Here is a 21,748-nt window from a genome sequence, read left to right on the forward strand (position 1 = left end):
TTTTTGGTAGCCAAATTCTCTTAAGTCTTATCTTTCAATAGACTGCAGGTTCTTAAATTTTAAAACAATTTAAAACACTGAGTATCTTTCACTAGTATTAAATAGTAGAAATAACAGTTTTCACATTTGGAATAGATATGTACTTTATATAACTGGCCTAAACACTGTCATGGTGATTACAGTTTGGTTTTTTTAAAATAATTTCAGAGAACTAGAATGAATTATTCATTTGTAATATGCATAAAATTACAGTCTGAGTCAGCTTTTTTTTTTGAGTGGAATTTTGTTGACTTCAATCAGTATTTCATGACCTGAAGTTCCTCTATTTTTTTTCAAATCCTGAAAATAATTTTAAAATTAATGATAATTATATGTCACATTTAGTAGATTTTACCAGCGGGCTTTATAAGACCGTAGCTAAAGTTGGCAGTTCATGAAAAACAAATAGGTTGTTCAACTTTGTGATTTTTTTCTCCCTCAAACATTAATTACTTTTATTTATATGTAACATTCCGTTCAATGAGTTGTAGTTTAATTGCTTATGGAACTTAAAAAATCCACCTATAATGTATAGATGATGACCTGTTTGTCAAGATCAAATACATCACAGCTGTTTGGTAGTGATGTGAAATTATAATGTTTGATAGCACTAAGTCCTAAAGCACTGTGGACCTCCATTAGCATGCATGTGCAAGAGCTGGGTTTTTTACCTTGCTTGTAGGCCACTGATAAGACTATTTAAATGACTGTGGAAAGATTTTTGCTTCAGGGCAAAAAACTCAATAGAAATCCGTTTATATAACTTGTGTGTGTGGTATTGAATGATACAAACTAGTGGTGGAATGTAGTCATTCATATGTAAAGTTGTTCTTCCAGGGAGCTGCCTGGGTGTGATAAGAAAAAAAAAAAAAAAAAAAAGCTATGCTTTTATAGTATGTGTTTAAGCCATCCAAGAATTACCCACACAGATACTACTCATTACACTCTTTTTCCATCCAGCGAGAAATATGTCCACAGGCAAAAGTATCTTTATCTAATTTTGAAGTGATTGTTGTTTTGCTACAAAGATAGCTTCTGGAACCGCTGATGTGGTCCTTGTAAAAATGTAAATTGTATTAACTCTCCTGCTGCTTATCAGATGTGTGAACTTCTGCCAGTAAGCAATGCACTAAGATCAAGTAAGAACAATTTACATCTTGGCTTGAACAACATTTCATAAATAGATGTTTATCTTAACTATTCTACCTCTGCATTCTGAACCCATTTCAAAGAATAATTTATATGAAGGTTAACAGAATTTACTCTAAAATATTGGGTATACATATTTGGAACAGTTCACTTTTGCAATTTTATGGACCTTAAGTTAAAATTCTAGGAGGTCATCATTCTATAAGAATCTATTTCCAGAGCCATTCCAACTGTTTTTGTGACTTACAGCGATGATTAGATGGTCAGTGTGGGTCTGACTCCTCTTCAGATAATCAAACAAAGAATTATCACGTGGGCGGTGTGTCAGTATATTTTTACAAGAAAAAGGATGTGTAAAAAAAATATTTTTTCGCCTCTGTGGTGAATATAAACAGTTTCTAACTTTTAAAGCAGGGAGCCATGAATTTTAACCAGGTACCTGTTCGCCATTTTAATTCTAAGCTTCTATTTGATAAGGGAAGGATTCAGTGTTCTAGTCATTAAGAAATATTTCATTTTCCCTTATAGTGCCCCTTCTTTGTTGATGCCACTTCCTGGAACTAAAGCATCAGCTTCAATGGATAAATATGCTGTGTTTAAAGGAATTACAGCTGACAAGTCCTCTGAAAATACTGTTCCATTTGGAGGTAAAAACATATTGTCAATTCATAAACCTATGAATGTAAACCTTTTTAGTGGTGGCCTTTTGTGAGAAATGTATAAAATGCTTACACCACATGTCAAGTATGTATGGTTTGGTTAACCCAGTCTGCCTGCCTTACTTCCTTGAGTTTAAAGATTTTATTTATTTATTTGAGAGAGAGATTGAGAGACAGAGAGCACGAGAGGGAAGAGGGTCAGAGGGAGAAGCAGACCCCCTGCTGAGCAGGGAACCTGGGACTTTATCCCGGGACTCCAGGATCATGACCTGAGCTGAAGGCAGTCGCTTAACCAACTGAGCCACCCAGGCGCCCACTTCCTTGAGTTTAATCTCAAGGTTCTTAAACTTAATGGACTTTCTGTCTTTTCATCATAGAGCCTGGTGATAAATACAGTGCTTTCAGAGAACTTGAACAGACCGCAGAGAGTAAATCTTCAGGTAAGTTTTTGATTCCTTAAATGGATAAATTACTTCAATTTTTCTTTTAAGATTTTTATTTATTTATTTGGCAGAGAGATAGCACAAGTAGGCACAGTGGCAGGCAGAGGGAGAGGGAGAAGCAGGCTCTCTGCTGAGCAGGGAGCCCCACGCAGGGCTCGGTCCCAGGACTCTGGGATCATGACCTGAGCCAAAAGCAGATGCTTAATCGGCTGAGCCACCCAGGCGCCCCTAAATTACTTCAATTTTTTAAAAATTTTATTTATTTTAAGTAATCTCTACACCCAATGTGGGACTCGAACTCATGGCCCCAAGATCAAGAGTCGCATGTTCCTCTGACTAAGCCAGCCAGACACCCCTCAATTTTTAATAAAAAATATTTTTGATGGTTCTTTCAGTGATATTCCTGAACATGTCTTTATAATATTGTGTGTGTGTGAGGGTTTTTTGGCTTTGTACCTTTGGAAATTATAAGGAAACAAAATGTGGTTCAGCTATTGGAAATTATTTTCTAAAATTTAGGGCAAACCCCAAATTGAGGCAATTTTTTTTTTTTTTTAAAGATTTTATTTTTTTGACGGAGAGAGACACAGCGAGGGAGGGAACACAAGCAGGGGGAGTGGGAGAGGGAGAAGCAGGCTTCCCGTGGAGCAGGGAGCCCGATGTGGGGCTCCATCCCAGGACGCTGGGATCGTGACCTGAGCTGAAGGCAGACACTTAACAACTGAGCCACCCAGGCACCCCGAGGCAGTTTCTTTTGAAGCTAGTGCTTCTCTTTCACTGGAAGCCTTCAAGCCAAGTTAGACTTCTGTATCAAATGGAGGGCTGTGACTGGTCTCAGTTATTTTAACGTTTAACAAGAACTTGAACTATTATCAGTCTGTGGACTATGGAAAAGGTAGCAACCAGTCTTTTCAAGATTTTCAAAATTGGCTATAATTTAATAAGATGAGGTAAGAGGGATTTATAGAAGGGCTTAAAGAGAGTAGAAGGGAATATAGAATGATAGTTTGAGAGCCATATGTGTAAAGACTGGAAGTTATGTTTGTGGTTAAATCCTAACCTGATGTGTAGGGTTTAGATAATCCATAGGTCAAATTATGTCCTTCAAAGCTTAACTGCACATGCTATGATATTTGTATACTCTCATGAGGATTTCTTCCTCAGTACAGTGCCATATTCTATCTTTGTGTATTGAGTGCTCAAATTTGAAACATCCTTTGATAATCATTTGTTCTCACCCTTCTGTCCAAGAGGGTGGGAGTGGCGGGGGGAGGTGAGAGGAGATTATAGGAAAGATAATGTATGTGTGAAAGTTCAAGGGAAAAGTGTACTGCTTAGGGCGCCTGGGTGGCTCAGTTGGTTAAGCAACTGCCTTCGGCTCAGGTCATGATCCTGGAGTCCCGGGATCGAGTCCCGCATCGGGCTCCCTGCTCGGCAGGGAGTCTGCTTCTCCCTCTGACCCTCCTCCCTCTCATGCTCTCTGTCTCTCATTCTCTCTCTCTCAAATAAATAAATAAAATCTTAAAAAAAAAAAAATAACAAAGCAAAACTTGTCAATTTCACAGATAATTTCAAAGCAGCACATCAGAAATATAGAGTGTGACTAAATTGGCTGCTTGTTACGTTTTCATTTGCAGAACTGATACAAATATTATCAGTAATATACTTATCCAAAATTGTAGGGTGATTTTTTTTTTAAAGTTTTACATCTGCTTCTCCTGTCAATTTGTGAAATTGACTTTAGTTTTATTAGTGGTATGTCTTGAAAACATAAAATACAGAAATTTTGAATGCTGTTCCTCTCTTTCTAAAATTTCCCTAATGTTAAATAGATTTCTCTGTGTTGATGAATTATGCTGGTGAATTGATTAAATCAGCTTCCATTGTTTTCCATGCTTTCTTCTTATATCAAAGTGTATATCATGTTACAAACACAATGTATTTAAAGCCTATTTTATTTTAATGACAGTTTTAAGAATTAGATTTTGGTTTGAAATATACTTTTATAGCTCATCTGTTTCTATATGTCATTTTTAGGGACAAATAGAATTTTAAAAATGGACAAAGAAATTAAAGCCTATATTTTAGTTTATAACTGTCCAGAAATAGCACTCATATTTTCAAATAAGTGATGTTGGTATAGCTATATTTATATTTTGATTTATCTCTTGATTTTCATTACTTGGTAAAACCTAGTGGATTTTATGGAAGACCTTCAGACAGCATTAGAAAAACTGAGATCATCTGCATCCTAACCTCATACTTATGAGTGATAACGTTACTCTGATAATAAAAGGAACTCTATTTAGAATCATGGGTCTAGATTTCTATCAGCATCTTAATTGAGTCAATTTATTTATTGGAAATACATTGTACCTATTTTCTCTAAAAAATGATGAAAAAAATTTTCAGTAACTCCTTCCTCAGAATAGCACAATATAAAGTTTAAATCCTATCCTTTGAAATTTTTAATACAGTTGTTATTTACTCAAATCCCTCTGAATTTTAATAAATAAGAATAAGCACTCATTGGTACAGTGGGATGGATGATTTCAAGAACAACCCAAGTACTCAGATTTTTTTTTCCATGAGATTGGCTTATTTGTTGTAGGGTACAGAAAAACCACTTTAAAATGTGTCCTTAGCAGGGGGTGATGCAATCAGTTAAGTGTCCGACTCTTGGTTTCGGCTTGGGTCTGATCTCAGGGTTGTGAAATCCAGCCCCGCATCAGGCTCCCTGCTCGGCACAGAGTCTGCTTGAGATTCTCTGCCCCTCCCGCTTATGCTCACATGAGCATACATGCTCACTCGCTTGCTTTCTTTCTCTCTCTCTCTTAAATAAATAAATCTTAAAAAAAAAAAAAAAAAGTGTCCTTAGCTAGAATGCTTTGCAAATAAGTAGATACCTTTTCAAAAATTTTCATCAAAGTTCCCTTCAAATTAATGCCTCCATATACTGGAGCAAGACCACAAGATATCTAACAATATGCTTACAGTGCCACGTTGAGCAACGTGTTTCACATCCTAAATATTAGATGCAGGATTTTTCATAATACCTCATTGGTACCTGTGACATTTTTTTCCTGGTTGATCACCATGTAAAACATTTCATCTTTAAAGGATCATTATTTCAACGTGTGTCTCTTCGGGATCCTCCAGCACGTATTTCTCCTTCCCTTGTGTGCTTGGCTGGCTAGCTGTAGTGAGAAGTCCTGAGAGCAGCGCTTTGGGCCAACTGGAGGACCGGGCACTAGGAGACCTAGCACACTTAGATGAGCAAATGAAACTGACAGTGTTAGGTGTTCTTGGTTTGATTTGTATTTCTTTTGGTATCACTAGCCTTCAAGGTGGAAACAGATGTGTAGTTTCCAAAGAGGTGTTTTGGTAGGGTTTACAGTGTAGTTAAATAATGTCAAGCCGGTGAGGGAATAGTCTCTCAAAGTATGCTTGTAATTTAATATGCTGTGCATCATGTGGTTTTCAGCTCAGCATTCTTACTCATTTGGCTGTGTTTTTTTTTTTTTTTTCTTTCAGGAGAAAACTTTGCAGAATTCCGATCCGCAGGCACTGATGACGGCTTCACCGATTTTAAAACTGCCGACAGTCTATCACCACTAGAACCACCAACAAAAGACCAAACTTTTCCAGCGGCCTTTCCCTCAGGAGCTATACAACAGAAACAACAAACACAAGTGAAAAGTCCTCTGAACTTAGTAGACCTAGACATGTTTTCCTCTGTTAACTGCAGCAGCGAGAAACCCTTGTCTTTTTCAGCTGCATTTAGTGCATCCAAAGCTGTTTCCACACGACTGCCACCAGCAGGATCTGCTGCAGCCACGACAGCATTGGCATCAACGAAGATGTCTAGTCTGGCTGATGATTTTGGAGAATTCAACCTTTTTGGGGAATATTCTAGTCCAGCATCTGTTGGGGAGCAGGATGACTTTGCAGATTTTATGGCTTTCAGTAATAGCTCTGTTTCAGCTGAGCAAAAGGCCGATGACAAATACGATGTCCTTAAAGAGGAAGCTAGTCCTGTTCCTCTAACCGGCAGCTCGGGCAGTACAGTGAAGACTGGACAAAACTCAGCTGCTGCGTCTACCAAATATGATGTCTTCAAACAACTTTCTCTGGAAGGATCTGGACTAGGTGGTGAAGAACTGAAAGATAACACTCCTTCAGGAAAAAGTGATGATGATTTTGCTGACTTCCACTCCAGTAAATTTTCTTCCATGAACTCAGACAAATCCCTGAGCGAGAAATCAGTGGCTTTCAGACACACCAAAGAAGACTCTGCTTCGGTGAAGTCCTTGGATCTCCCTTCCATTGGCGGCAGCAGTGTTGGCAAGGAGGACTCTGAAGATGCACTCTCTGTTCAGTTTGACATGAAACTGGCTGATGTGGGAGGAGATCTTAAGCATGTCATGTCTGATAGCTCTTTGGATTTACCAACAGTTAGTGGCCAGCATCCTCCTGCTGCAGGTGAGGAATTGGTGAGATTACTCTGGTGATGGTGATGTAGATTTCAAAGGTGGTTTGGTGGGTGTCGATTTACAGTAGAGTGAGGCTCTGGCTCTTAACCTTTATGAATTTCTAATAACATCTTCGTTGCCAATCCCATTAAAGCAGTGTTAAATTTGATTCTATAGATACTTGGACATATGGATCCCATGAATACTGTGGAATTTAGATTGGATCGCTAAAATATTTTTACTTTCGAAATTGAACACCAACTTGGTGTTAGAGGCACATAAAAATCCACTGCTGAAGGAACCCTACAGCACTAGGAATTTTACAAAGACTTCTGCAGTGTCAGTAATGTTCCTCTATTTCTGTGAGTGAGGTCAGTGTTGCCCTCGCCTTCTCTCTTCTCTTGGGTCTGTTTGGCAGCTGCCAATGTAGTATTCTGTTCGGTTTATAGAAACTGACTCTCGGTAGGCCAAGAAAGTAAAAATGTCTAGCCGCTTGTATTGCAGTTGGCCACGTCCCCACAGGAGAGGAGGGAAAGCTTGTCTGTGGATGTCCTGTGTGCCAGAGTCTGGCAAGGAGGAGGGCGTGAGTTGTTAGTGGAATTCAGGTACGGTTTTTGGCCTAAACTCTATGACTGGAAATATTAAATCATAACAAATCTGTAGATGGTAGAATAGGGTAACTACTAACTTTCTCATAAAATGTTTGAAAACGTCTTACAAGGGAGCCCTCTCTAAACTCTGTATGGATTTACTTGGAGCGGTTTATTCTCTAGTCCAGCTTCCTGTCATAAAAACTAGATTCCCAAGTGTCCTCGTTTTTATTTTGGTTTGTTATTTGGTATGTTATGTAGAAAGATAAACCCATTTTGTGGCCTTTAATAATGAGAACTCTCTCAGTATTACTGTATTACTCTAGAGAACGTATTACGCATTTGAAGGGTTTGTTGTGTTTTAACTAGAGAGGGACACACAAGACACTTCCAAGTTTACAGATTGTGGCGGAAACATCAAAGTAATACGGCTTTTGCATATATCAAGTTGGTAAGTCAGAGAACAAAATTGCATCCATCCTTTGGCGACTGAAGTGTCGGAGGTACCCTTGAACAGCGTGCTGGATCAGGAGCAGGTTCTCAGAGGCAGGATGCGTCTCACACAGCGGCTGGCTAGGCCACTGTCCGAGGGAGCGGGCTGTCTGCAGAGCTCCTTGCGCCCCACTGTCTACTTCCTTTTTTTGTACTTTTCCTCAGATGTTTTCCTATTTTTTTTGCTGCTGTTTGTTTGATCGAGTGATTTTGTTTCTCTTTTTTGTATGAGCTGCTTGAGCCATGGTGGTCAGTTGCAAAGTGCTCTGTTTTTTGAAAAATATCTGATTTTTATTTAAACATCTCATGACATGTATACTAGCCTTTTGGACTCCATAGTTATTAATTAGAAGCTATTTTTCTGAAAGTGAATCTATATTCTTTCATAGTGCCAAGCTAGATGTCTTTATGAGATGAGTCTAAATCAGGTTTGGGATGTCTTTTTCTTTTTCCTTCTTTTTAATTTTTTTCATTTTATTTGGGGAGGGGAGATTTTTTTTTTGACCGAGCTTGTTTTGATTGACCTGTTAAAATAATCTTCTGTGCTCATGTTCTTTTATGTATGTTTGGAACATCCCCAGCTTGGAACCTGTAATGTTCAAGCCAAGTCTCTTCAGTTTGAGGATATTCTCAAAAGCAGATTGTTTCCTCTTTTTGACCTGTAAACCACCTGTCAGAAAGGAGCAGTATCCCTTTAGAGCGGTTGGTAAAAGGGGTTGATGTCTCACCAATGAGCTATACTGTTGTTGAGCAAAACTGCTGCATACATGTATTGTCGAAGGTAAATGGCAGGGAATTCTTCAGTGCAGTTTGGTTTTACTTTAACCTCATGTTGACCACAGTGTCTCTTGCTCTCTTAGTTTGAGGGTTAAAGGTACTTCTTGTTGGAGAAATAAAAAGGGGGCTGATGAAAAGAGAATGAAACCTAGTAGATTGCTATCTCTGGACCTTAATCTTGTTTAGAAACCCTAACTTAACTCTGAAGCGGATACTGTCTCTTTTAACTCCTGCTATAATTCTTTGTATGGAAGGTAGATAATACTAATAACATTGCCTGATTTCTCTGCATATTATTACATTTAACCCTTTGAGCCCTTGCTGCATATAATTTCAACTAGGCTGCTTTTGTCCCCACCACCAAATTTAATCTCTCTGGCACTGAAGCATCTTGATGTGCAGTCCTTACAATCATCTGGTTTTGTTGGCAGCAAGAGCTTACCCTCATTTGTGCCACTCTCAAAGGGTTAGCAAGACTTCTGTAGCTAGCTACCTACCTACCTGTAAAGTAGCTCTTCTTTGACATTGAAAATCGTTGTATTTTAATCAGCGCCTTATTATTAGTATTTTTTTTTTTTTTGGCTGCTTTTCTGATGTCTTTTTTTTCAATTTAGACATTTTCTGTGTGAATGTGCCTTTTCAAACTTGCTTTGGTATATTCCTCTGCAAATACTGATCTGCATGCTTATTCTGATGACTTCTTTTCCAGCTCTTCTGTACCACTCTCTTTTGTGATCTGTAAGTCCTATGTTAATAAATAATTCTTTGGCATATTTTGAAAGTGTGGGGATGTGTGTAATTTGTACTTTTTCAGGGTTAGACCAGAGAAATACCTGGTCCGTATCAAGTGAAAAGCAATAGCACCTCCTGTGATTAGAGGGTCTTTCCCTTTTGTTTTGTTTCTTCAAATACCTTTCTCCTAAGAAAGTATTGGTTTAGCCTTTGCCTCTTATAATTCCATTGATAGAAATTTTTAACATGGTACTGGATTAAAACATTAACTTTAACCTTACACTATGCAATAGGAAAAGTTTACTCCTTTCTTCTAGTGAAAAAACGGAGTAGATCTTATTGCTTAGTAAACATGACAGAGCCTGTCTCCAAGACAAGAGAGGGAGCAGCTGAGGGGACAAATCTAAGAGTTGAGTGTTGGGGACAGGGGGTACATCTGTTAATAACTAGATACCTGTAAGTTTGACTGAAAATAAATCATGAAATGGTATTGAGATGGACTTCTGAGCACAGTACATGAAAACTGAATTTAAATTGATAATCTCTGTAATGGAGAGTGTTCAGTGTTAATATCAGGAAGTCTTCAGGACTGAATTCAGTGTGAGTCTGAAATGGGCACTTGGGCTCTAATTGTAGAGCATGTTCTTTCCAGCTTCAGAATGTATCATGAAGCCACCCTGAGTCTTTTTTTTTTTTTTTTTTTTACACTCATAGTCCATAAAGCAAGTTCTTTTTTTTAAAGATTTTATTTATTTATTTGACAGAGAGAGACACAGCAGAAGAGGGAACACAAGCAGGGGGAGTGGGAGAGGGAGAAGCAGGCTTCCCGCTGAGGAGGGAGCCTGATGTGGGGCTCGACCCCAGGACCCTGGGATCATGACCTGAGCGGAAGGCAGCTGCTTAACGACTGAGCCACGCAGGCACCCACCCCCATAAAGCAAGTTCTTAAAACAATTTTAGGGGATGTCCTCAAAGTAAGCTTTAAACCACTTTCCTTTTTAAGAAAACAATTCTAGAAAGACACATAAAAGTTAGCAATAAGAGAATGCCAAGTTTGGAAAATATTTTTTCCATTTTAGAGTATATTAATAGCAAAAAACCTTGGGAATATTATTGTTTTTTGTTGTTTTTTTTTTTTATCATAAACCCAAGACCAGTAAAGACCTTGGAAAAAAAGATTGTTTCCACGGTTGACTTTTTTTTTTCTTATATTTTGAGATTTTAGTTCTTTGTTCTTTTTTAAAAATTTGAGGCAGACAGGAAATTAAACCATTAGATGAGGATTTTGAATAGGATTCCAGAGAGATCACTCACAGTATCTGAAATAGGCCATTTGAGAAAGAAAAAAGTTGCATATTGGGGTTTGGATTAATTCAAAGAAAAGCTGAGTCTGCCATTCAAATTACTATGTTTGGATAAATATATTATGTCTTAATTATGATGTGTGCTGCAAACTAAATTGGAAGAAAGAGATCTTGGTATAGCCTCCATATAGTGATGATACCAACTGCCCTTTATTTAGGATTTTCTTGTGCCATATTTAAAACCAATTTTGTGGCTTTGGTGAGGAAATTCCTTTGTCAATGGAATTATCTAATGCTAGATTGGTCCATCTGGGACTGCTTTATTTTGCCCTTTCTGCATTTATCTGAACAGGCTGCAGAAAATAACTAAATATAACTGTGTGTAAAACATAATCACGTTCATTTAATAATATAATAATATAAACTTGTAATAAAGACTTGAAGAACTCTATGCTATAGGTTCAAACAAACAAAAAATACTGTTCTGTTTACTCCTATGTCAAGTAAAGTAATACAGCTAGTGCTTGATGTCATATATCAGTGCCTGAGAAATTATACAAGTGTATTCATATTCTACAATCACTCGATTGTTCACATTAAAATCTCTGCTGATTTTTAAAAGTAGCAGATGAACATGAAGGGGACACTGGCAGTATCGAAGAAGCTCGGCTAAATCCTAAAATAACTCAAAATCAAATTATTTTCTTCTTAAAGAGTTGCTTCTAGCTTTGTTTTCCATCAGTTGAATTCTTTTGATAAGTTGTTTTGGAAAATGTTGGCCAATGGCTTTGAGAGCATGTTAAGGTCACGGGCATAAGAGGGTCTTTTGGGTGCTGCCCTCTCTCTTGCATGGCCAAAAGGCCCCACCTACAGTTGCCATCTTCTGTCCTCATATGGTGGGTTTTTTAATGAGATTTTTCATGACGACCATGAGTTGATCCTTGAACAACATGGGGGTTGTTGCCCCCAGTATGGTCCAAAAATCCCCATACAGCTTTTGACTAATAGCCTACTGTTGACCAGAAGCCTTACTGATAATATAAAGTCAATTAACACATATTTTGTATGTTATATGTATTAGGTATTATAATAAAGTAAACTAGCAAAAAGAAAATGTTACTAAGAAAATCACAAGGAAGAGAAAATACATTTACAGTGCTAAACTGTATTTATTTTTTTAAAACTCCACGTATAAGTGGACCTGTGTGGTTCAAACCCGTATCATACAAGAGTCAACTGTATATCCTGAAACTCTTCCTTGGCCTTCCAGCCCCTTCTGACTTAATAGCTGCTTTTCTGTGTTGAACTTGAAAGCACTGGTGCAGAAACGTGGGCATACTTACAGATAGTGTGGGTATCATTTAAACCATAGATTTCTGTGAGTCGAGACAAAGGAAGAATGGGAGGTTTCTATGCAGATTAGGGAACATTAGAAGGCAATTATACCACAGCATTTTGTAGCCTGTCATACTCACACTTTGATCACTTTGATTCCTCTTTTCTTGAACAACTAACTCTCCGAGTGTTTGAGACTTCCAGGACATAGCCAGGTTCTATAGTTAATAGAGCATGTGAAGGTAGAACAGGGTCAGGGGTGGAAAGAAGTTGAGATGTATGACTATTTCATGGTTTGCTTTGGCATGTGAAGTTTGGATTAAATCACTATTGGAAATTAAAAGATATTTCTTCCTTAGTCCCATGAACATTTTTATTGCTATATAAAACCCTGGAGAATAGTGGACTTTGCACATGTATCCTTTCTGCTTTTTCTAAACTCCCTTCTCAAAAGCCAGGAACTTAATCACCTGGGCATATGCTTACTGCTTTAGAAAATTTCCATGGAAATCGGTATGGCCTTTGCGTCGTGTAGTGGCGGCTCACATTCTTTGTTCCAAGAAATATCTTGTTTTTGTCTTCAGCATCCGTTCAGAGGGGATTTGCACAAAGGTTATGGAAGAGACTGCTAGGGTTACTTGCCAGCATAAGCAAGAAATCCATGTCTTGATTTGAGCTCCATGATGGAACGGAGCTCTCCTACTTGATTCCTCTGGCCTTTGTAATAGGACATTCCTGGTTGCCAACAAATACCAGTATTACAGCACACAATTTGGCCTATTATCTGTGTGCAATTGCTGTTCAACCTAGCACAGCCCCAGAGCTCTCCAGGAGAACTGGAAATACAGTAGTGATTCTCTTTTCATTTTATTGCATCCATTCTCTGTTTTCTTTTTCCTGTTTCTCCCGCAATTTTCAGAATTCAGCTATCAAATGAAAAACCCATCTATAGAAACTTCAGCGATTACAAAATGTGGGTTATTCCACATCATTTTTCCAGACAGGGTTTCTATCACTTACGTTGTGGGACTTACAGCAGCTTTAATATTTTGAAAACCATCATACAGTAATACATGTAATTTGACTGCTTAGAAAATGTAGACTTGTTAACATGGGAAATGAGAAATTTTCTTGGCTTAACCTGCCCTCAGTGAACTGATTTACTACATTTTTCTTAGAAAATGGCTTACTAAGATTCCCCATTCCAGAAAATACTACTCAGTTTTTATATTATTTAAAAATGCTAAGACTTAGACAGTGTTCTCATTTTCCTTATGTAATTCAGTGTTAGTACTTCCTTATGTGTTCAAATGCATTGCACTTCAGTAAATTTTTTTTTACACTCTAGTAGCCAGTGAATAAGCAAAGTAAAATTTTAAAATCAACGTTGAGGCTGGATTTTGGTATATCTTGTATATTTACTCTTCTTTTTTTATTATAAATTTTTTTTTAATCTTTCATTTGGTCATTTCTGTGAGTTGCTCCAAAAGGCAAAATGTTATGCCTCTCATTTTTAATAAAAGTAAGGTTTGTTGAAGATCTGTAGTATTATAAAAATATTTAAAAGCTCTTCAGCTAACGTAATCCCTTATTGTTTATAATGCCTTTTACCTGATTATATTACAATCATTTCTGTTTTTTTTTTAAACCCTTGTTTTTTTCTTACTGCATAATTGCACAAGAGTCTTTTTATTAACGTAGCAACTGGGTTGTGGTTTTTGAACTAGAGTGTAACTTTTCATTAAATTTACCTTTGGTCTTTGGGAAAATTGCTACCCTTTTAGTAGATGAGATTCTTGGAGCAGTTCATAATACAGCTTCCCCAAAAAGCTTTCTAGTAGGGTCTGATAATAAAAAATACCCATGTTGTGAGACCTTTTTCTGAATGCACCCCTTGGAGACGACTCTCATGTTTAACTGCATCTGCCTCCTGATTGCAGTTCACCTCATTTGAGTCAGGGCACCTGCTGATCCCTTTCATTATTTGGGGGAGGGGTGGAAGGGACAAAACACTACAGCCAGACTCCAAGAAGGCATTTTTGTCTGGGGCCTCTTTTTATTCATTCTAAACTGTACATTTCTCACCTGAATCTTTCTTTCCCCCTCCTGTTTAACCAGCCAGATTTGAAGGGTACCGTTCACACCACAGAGGTTTAAAATACACTGTTCTGTGAAAGTTATCTGCTTTTTGCTGGTTCGCCTTTTGTGTAATCCACGGTTTTCCACTTTTATTATTTAGTGCCCATTTCCTAATTGAGTTGAAAGAGAAAGAGAGGTTTGGAGTCTACTCTTAGAAGAGCTGTGGAAATGTCAGGAATCCCTTCATCCTCAGGGGAAGACAGACACAAGGACCTAGTGTGGTTCACCTATTGACTTAGTCAGCAAAACCTGGGTCACAGGACTTTCGAGCATTGCCTTGCCAACCACGCTTGCGGTGGTGAGAGAGAGGGAGTCTCGGCCTGGCCCGCCGAGCGGGAAATGAAACTCAGCCGGTCAGCCAGATTGGACGGGCGGCTCCGCAGCCTCAGCTGCTTTGCTCTTTGAAAACGGGCAGGAAACTCCCCCCAATTAAGACCATTAAAAGGATGAGTTGACATTTCATTTGTACTCTGAAATAATTCCATTTTAGGCCCTAAGGCAGCAACTAAATGTCAGATGGAGGCCGGCGGCCGCTGTGCTGTGTACAAGGCCCGCTCTCGCGCGTTGCTCCCCAGGCGCTGAGCCGGGCCCTCTACACGCATCACAGGACCGCCCTTCCAAGGCCATGGTCAGCTAGGTTTACGGAGAAGCAAACCAAAGTTATGAGAACTGTTAAATAACTTGCGTCGTGTCACGCAAGCAGTAGGTGGCACCGTGCAATTGAACCGTGATCTGTCTAAATCAAAAAGTTACATTCTTGGGGCGCCTGGGTGGCTCGGTCAGTTAAGCCTCTGACTCTTGATCTCAGCGCAGGTCTTGATCTCAGGGTCATGAGTTCAAGCCCCACATTGGGCTCCACGCTGGACATGGAGCCTACTTAAAACAAAATCTTACATTCTCTCAGCTGTTTTATGCTACCTCTTAAATTCTTTAAACGAATAATAAGACTGCTTTGTAAAATGAGTCTTCTGCCCCAGCATTTCTTTTTCTTCTTTCTTTTTTCTTTTTTTAATGAGGGGCTGATACATAGTTGAAGGAGAAACAGGAACCCACCAGAACCCAGAAGTTTGATTCTATTTTTTAGAGGCTAAAGTAGATTAGATTGATTTTTTTTCTTTCCTCATACTCCATCACAGCAGTGTGGCGTCCATATTGACCATAACAACTAGGTAAGTAACTGCTTAATTAAAATCTTACCTTTGATCTTGCCTGAGACAGAGACTCCTAAGAATGGGTTAAAAGTTAGGTAACATTATTTTCACTTCACTTTTGAGAAATTGTCAGTTTTTAAGTAGTTTGTCATGTACGTTTAATATGTCCGTGTGTTAAAGGAACCTTTCCCAACCAAGTCAAGATGAAAGGGACCAGTTTTAGGCAGGGAGTATTGTAAGTACATTTTAAAGTTTATATGTGAACAGTTTATTAAATGACCTGAACCATGTCATACACTGGTAGATGATATTTGTCTTTTTATAGTAATGTTTACATAAAAAAAAAAAAATGGCTCTTTGTAACTAAATATAAATGCCAACTCAAAGCTAATGTGAGTTTTTAAAGATCAGATTTTACAGCCCGATTCCTTTAATTTTAGTACAAGCTCTAAATTTAGTTAACTCCAGCATAGCATAAAACTAATCAAATATGCTAGACATTTTGCTTCTGCAGAGTTTAGGGCATTTTGCCTAAATCACGAGCTTGCCTCTAATCGTGGGGTCTTATTTCCCTTTCAGATATAGAGGACTTAAAATATGCTGCTTTTGGAAACTACAGTAGCAATTTTGCAGTGAGCACACTTACGAGCTATGACTGGTCAGACAGGGATGATGCGTCTCAGGGCAGAAAACTCTCTCCATTTGTCCTCTCAGCAGGAAGCGGGTCCTCCTCAGCTGCCTCAGTTCTTCAAAAGAAAGAGACTTCATTTGGCAGTTCCGAAAACCTCACCATGACCTCTCTCTCCAAAGTAACAACCTTCGCAAGTGAAGATGCTCTTCCAGAGACCGCCTTCCCAGCTTTTGCCAATTTTAAAGATGTGATTCCTCAGGCCAGTGAGCAAAAGGAATATGAAAGTGGGGAATATAAAGATTTCACAAGACAGGACTTGCCAACAGCCGAATGGAGCCAGGAGACCACCTGTCCGAGCCCAGCTTCCAGCAGCACTTCTCACGACACCCCCAAAGAGTGTTCAGATGACTTTGGAGAGTTTCAAAGTGAAAAGCCCAAAATCAGCAAATTTGACTTTTTGGTGGCCAATTCACAGAGCAAAATGAAATCCAGTGAAGAAATGATCAAAAGTGAGCTGGCGACCTTTGACCTTTCTGTTCAAGGTGAGTAGCTTTCGGTGTAGACTATTGTACTCTATGGTCTTTTCGGAGCTCGGTGCAAATCCATGACTAAGGCCTGGAAAAGCAGCCCAACCCTTATGCACTGATTTTTAAAGATGTTCTTTCATACGAATAAAAAGTTGGCCTCTGGTTTAGAGGGAAATAGATTTTGCAGCCTCTGAAGTCAGGGTCTGTTACACATAGCTGTAAAAAAGGTTTGCAGCTGAACTGAAGGCAAGCCAATATCCCTCAGATAATTGCTTTTGGGGCTAAAAACAAACATAGCTCAGAGTCTGTTGTTCGTTAGCATGTTGGCTAGAGGGGTACTGTGTTAAAAGAGCCAGAGAAATGGATTTGATCCACTTGTGGGCAAATTAGCTCCGCTCCTACTCCCTGGCCATGGACGGTATTTTTTAATCCAGAGACTGCAACGTGGTAGCCATGGATCTGGATCCGGTCTGCAGACTTGATTGAGCCACACAGAAGGTTTTTTAATGTGTGGAACAGTTGCCAGTGTATAAGAATCATGAGATTTCCAGCTTTTTTTTTTTTAATTTTTTATTAAAAAGTATGGAACGCTTCACGAATTTGCGTGTCATCCTTGCGCAGGGGCCATGCTAATCTTCTTTGTATCGTTCCAGTTTTAGTGTATGTGCTGCCGAATCGAGCACTAGATTTCTAGCTTTTCTTGAAAAGTTGTCCTGTCTGACACTACTAAGCCTGTGCCTCCCCTTTTGACAATCCCATGGGGCTGAGTAGCACTCTGACAGATGGGACGCGCTGTCCCGGTGTCACAGGCCCACCACTTCTTGTCTCCGGCCGGCCTACTTCAGTCATTTACTTGACCTGCCTACTCCCCAAAGGCATTTGAGTGTGCCCTTCCTGCTTTAAGCCCATCCTGACCAAAGGCATCATTGATTTCTGTTGGATTGGGAGTAGGTAGGAGCTCGGTGCAAATCCCTGACTAAGGCCTGGAAAAGCAGCCCAACCCTTATGCACTGATATTTAAAATGCTCTTTATTGCACACTTAACAGACTACAGTGCAGGGTACACATCACTTTTACATGCACATTTGACTCACCTTATTGCAATACTCGCTTTATTGACGTGGTTTAGAACCAAATGCACGCTCTTCCTGAGATATGCCTGGATAGCTTGCCAGAGAAGAATGAACAAGGACTGTGTTTCTGAATGCTTCATGACATAAGCATCTAAAGAAGAGAGGGTCGTGTTAGCAAGGAAAAGCCTTGGCTTGAATTAATCTGAGTGATGAGGACCTTTGACCGTGCCATCCACTTCTCCAGGATCACACAAAAGGAGTTTGAGCCTTGGTGATAAAGAAATAAGCCGTTCTTCTCCCTCTCCGGCTTTGGAGCAGCCTTTTAGAGACCGTTCCAACACTCTTAGTGAGAAGCCGGCCCTGCCTGTCATCCGTGACAAGTACAAAGATCTGACAGGAGAGGTGGAGGTGAGTAGGGGAGTTTCCTCCAGGGGGCAGGTCGAAGACCAGCCGGGCACTGAGGGCCTCAAGAAAAGATACTTATGGGGAAGCGGGGGCAGAAAGTCACAAGGAACCAAACATAAAATATTTAATTAGAGGGAGAGAATGGTAACATTAACCCTGGATGAAAATACTTCTCAGATGGGACATCTGCCAAAAGTTGTCAGTGACCCTAAAATTGAAATTATTCATGAGACTTCACAAGGACGAAAGTGTTTAAAAGAACTTTTCTTTGAGCGCTTAGACTTTATCGTTTTAGACTTAGCGAATGTTAAAACGTCAAAATAGAGGAGAGGGGGAAAATGTTCCGGATCTTTGTTTGTTGGCTGCGTCTTAGTCCCACACTGTCTTCCTCCCACAGCCAATGCTCTTAACTCTCCGCCTTGGCCCTCCTTGTCACTCATACGCGCACAGTGGCCTAGCTGTGGCGCGAGAAGCCGGTGGTTTAGGGTTGGCTCTCGTACGAAACATCTATGTGGTGAGCACCTTTGACGCAGTTTATGCTATTACTAGAACAAATGAGGCAACATTTACAGAGGGAAGCTGCTACAAAACATTTCCCTCAGATTCGCAAATCCTGTGCTCAGAAGTTACACGTATTAATAATTTTGAATAGTCATTAGTGGTTTCAAAAGATAAACTGTGCTTGAAGTAGAGTGGTTTTAATAAAAAGGAAAGTCTTCTAGTGCTCTTTAAATGGACAGAAGTCATCTCTGATTCCGGCCTTTCTGGTTTAACCCAATTCTTGTTATAAATTTCACAGGAGAATGAGAGATATGCATACGAATGGCAGAGATGCCTGGGGAGTGCCCTAGATGTGAGTATGTCATTTTTGTGGTGCTCACATGCATGTAAGTGCTGTCTTGTGCCATTTTGCCTTCTTTTGGTTCATTCAAATGGACAGAGGAAAACCCGAGGAGAGCCCTCCCTCAATGGCCTCGTGCAAAGGGAAGCTCTATGGAAAGTCAGACAGCTTAAAGGAGGCTTCTTTCACATATATGATAGCAAACACTGGCTCATTTGTCACTTGTGTCCTCACCTGTCACTGTGTTTAAAAAATAACAAAATGATATCATTAACACTGCCTAAATTAAAATAGTATTTAAAGAGCCTCTCTCTTTTCCAAAGAAATGGAGGATTGTTTCTTCAGGGTTAAAAGTTAAGTTCTCAGATTCGTGTCCGCATAGTCATAAACATCTATCAGCCTGTCGTGCTTTTTCACACCTCCTGGCTTCTCCGTTGGGTTTTCTCCTAATAGGAAATTGATTTGCAGTGACTATTCTCGATTATCTAAGGTGATGTGATTTCATTTCCCGTAGGTCATTAAGAAGGCAAATGATACTTTAAATGGAATCAGTAGTAGTTGTGTGTGCACAGAAGTAATCCAGTCAGCTCAAGGCATGGAGTATTTATTAGGTATGTTCTTTTGTGTTTTACTTATTCAAAATCTTGACACTTCACAATATTTTCAGTTTTCCCTTACGTTAAGTATTTTAACCTAGATCTTTCAAGCTACATGTGACTTCACTAAGTAGCATCTGCATTTGTAGGTAAGATGCTTAAGTCACAGAAACAATTGTTTGACTTCAGGTCCCTGTGGCGAAGTTTCTAAGTCCTTATACCAGCAACAGTGTAGACTTGGGTCTGCATTACTGGTTTATCAAAGAACCTGACCTAGATGAGGCATTAGAATGAAATCCTTGTGGGGGCGCCTGGGGTGGTTCCGTCAGTTAAGCGTCCCAACTCCTGATCTCAGCAAAATTCTTGGGTCTCCAATTAATGCCTTACCATGCTCATGCTCTGTCGATTCTTCCTCTGTACCCCTTAATGACTTCACAGATTCCTTACCTCCCTGACCATCTTCAGCTATTAAATGTCCCAGTCCAACTTGAGACCCCAGTCTCTGTCCAGTCCAGTGTTGCTCTCCTCCTGAAGTTTATGCTTGGCCACGGCCAGAGCCACGTGCGCTGGACCCTAGTCGTTTTCAGATCTCTGCTCAGGTGCCACCTTCTGAGTGAGGTCTTCCCTGGCCTCCCTTTCTCATAACTGTGTCCCCTAACCCTACCCTTGTACTTCCTGTCCCTTTCCCTGCTTGATGTCTCCTTTGCCCTGTTGCCTTTAATAGCTTGTATATTTTACTTATTTTTGCTGATGATCTCTTTCCCTCCCTGGAATGAACCTCCAGGAAGGGAGTGATTCGGTCTCTTTTGAGCCCTGCTGTGCCTCTAACACCTCGACCCGTGCCTGGCACACGATAGTCCCTCAGACGTGCACTGGCCGAGCAGGCGGTAAAGGGATGCGGTCTCTCCTTCGCTTCTGCCGCCTCGCTCTAGCTCCTGCCCCCTGCTCAGTCAGGCACAGCCCCACTGCACAGACAGACCAGTAGGAGGGTGCCTGTCTATCCTCGTCTAGATTTCCTGGTATCTGTGAATGATTGTCTTAGAAGCCCCCTCCCTTGGCTTAGGGTAAGCAGTCATTCCTGCCCTTCCTCTGGGGAAAGAAGAGGAAAAGCAGAGCGCTGTACCCCAGCTCCTGGTGCCCTACTCTGAAGACCCCCTGGAATTCCTCCAGTCCTCTCTTCTAGAGGCTCGGGGGGAAGTTGGGCATGTGTCTGGTGGCTGTCCTTAGAAAGTGAAGATACTTGGCACCTTTCATCCTGGCTGGAAGAATTCAGCCACAATTCAGAGACCACAGGAGAGGAAACATCCTATGTTCTGTTAAGTATATGTAAAAGATGCATGAAGCCACAGGGTTTGTAAATCATTGGGCATTCAGAGAAGTGAAATATTTCTTAATTACTTTGTGATGATGTTGACATTCAGATTCTTCTAGGCTTTTGATGTTCCCATTTTCTGCCAGTTTAATGGGATTTCCCAACTTAAACAGATGGACTTATAAAGAAGCCAGAAAAAAATGAGTTAATACTTCCGTAGTGTCTCTTGTTCTCCGGGGACTGTTCTAAGCCTTTTACAGTATTAACCCATTTAATCCTCTCTGGTGAGGTGCTTTTATTATCCCCATTTTACAGATGAAGAAAGTAAGGTCCAGAGAGGTTATGTGACTTGCCCAGAGTGACACAGCTAGTAAGTGGCAGAGCCGGGATTTGAACCCAGGTAGTGTAGTGGTGGTGTGAGCTCTTACACTGCAGCACTGTGTAGACTGGTCGCAGGGAGTAGTACATTATAGTCCATATTTCCAGCTAAGATACCAGCGAGCGGTAGTGGGGCCCTGTGCTGCCCGTCTCTGCACTCCCCGCCCTCACCTGGCGCTCTCACCCTGCAGGTGTCGTTGAGGTGTACAGAGTGACCAAGCGCGTGGAGCTCGGGATAAAAGCCACCGCAGTGTGCAGTGAGAAGCTCCAGCAGCTGCTGAAGGACATCGATAAAGTATGGAATAACCTCATTGGCTTCATGTCCCTGGCCACACTCACGGTAAGGCTGGTAGACGCTCAGCACTTGCTTTCCTTTCCAGAAACCTCAGTGGTAAAGCGAAGTGTACGTTCCTGCGGCGGCACTTCCTACAGTATGAAGGTGAGGTGCCTGCTGGATCGTGGGACTTATGGTGAAGGAAGGAGATCAGTGTACCGTTAGCTGAATAGCACCAGCTTGGCTTCTTGCTAGCCCCCGGGCCTGCGGTGCCACAGAAATCAAGAGCATAGAAAAACATTCACTCTGTCAACATCCTGCTGCTGCTTTTTTCCCCAAATTTTATTCATTTAAATAATCTCTCCACCCAACGTGGGGCTCAAACTCACAACCCCAAGATCGAGAGTCTCACGCTCTTCCGCCTGAGCC

The 21,748-nt window shown here is 40.3% G+C and overlaps 1 protein-coding gene and 1 non-coding gene across 8 annotated transcripts in view; one reads left to right on the forward strand and one right to left on the reverse strand.

Annotated features, from left to right (window-relative positions):
* Positions 1–21,748, forward strand: part of SYNRG (synergin gamma) — a 77,716-nt gene that overhangs the window by 39,244 nt on the left and 16,724 nt on the right. For 5 of the 7 annotated variants that reach the window (XM_021704079.1, XM_044921487.1, XM_044921488.1 and 2 more), the window contains 8 exons: positions 1,717–1,835; positions 2,225–2,287; positions 5,825–6,772; positions 15,862–16,455; positions 17,758–17,921; positions 18,718–18,771; positions 19,274–19,370; positions 21,237–21,385. In XM_021704079.1, coding sequence (XP_021559754.1) covers positions 1,717–1,835; positions 2,225–2,287; positions 5,825–6,772; positions 15,862–16,455; positions 17,758–17,921; positions 18,718–18,771; positions 19,274–19,370; positions 21,237–21,385 — 2,188 coding nt within the window. The remainder of the gene's footprint in view (positions 1–1,716; positions 1,836–2,224; positions 2,288–5,824; positions 6,773–15,861; positions 16,456–17,757; positions 17,922–18,717; positions 18,772–19,273; positions 19,371–21,236; positions 21,386–21,748) is intronic. The other 2 variants (XM_021704082.1, XM_044921489.1) reach the window with 1 other exon arrangement.
* Positions 17,017–17,123, reverse strand: LOC123326827. Its single transcript, XR_006541358.1, has one exon. It is a non-coding gene; the product is annotated as a U6 spliceosomal RNA (small nuclear RNA).

The sequence above is a fragment of the Neomonachus schauinslandi genome, chromosome 15 (assembly GCF_002201575.2).
Source record: "Neomonachus schauinslandi chromosome 15, ASM220157v2, whole genome shotgun sequence".
NCBI lineage: Eukaryota > Metazoa > Chordata > Mammalia > Carnivora > Phocidae > Neomonachus > Neomonachus schauinslandi.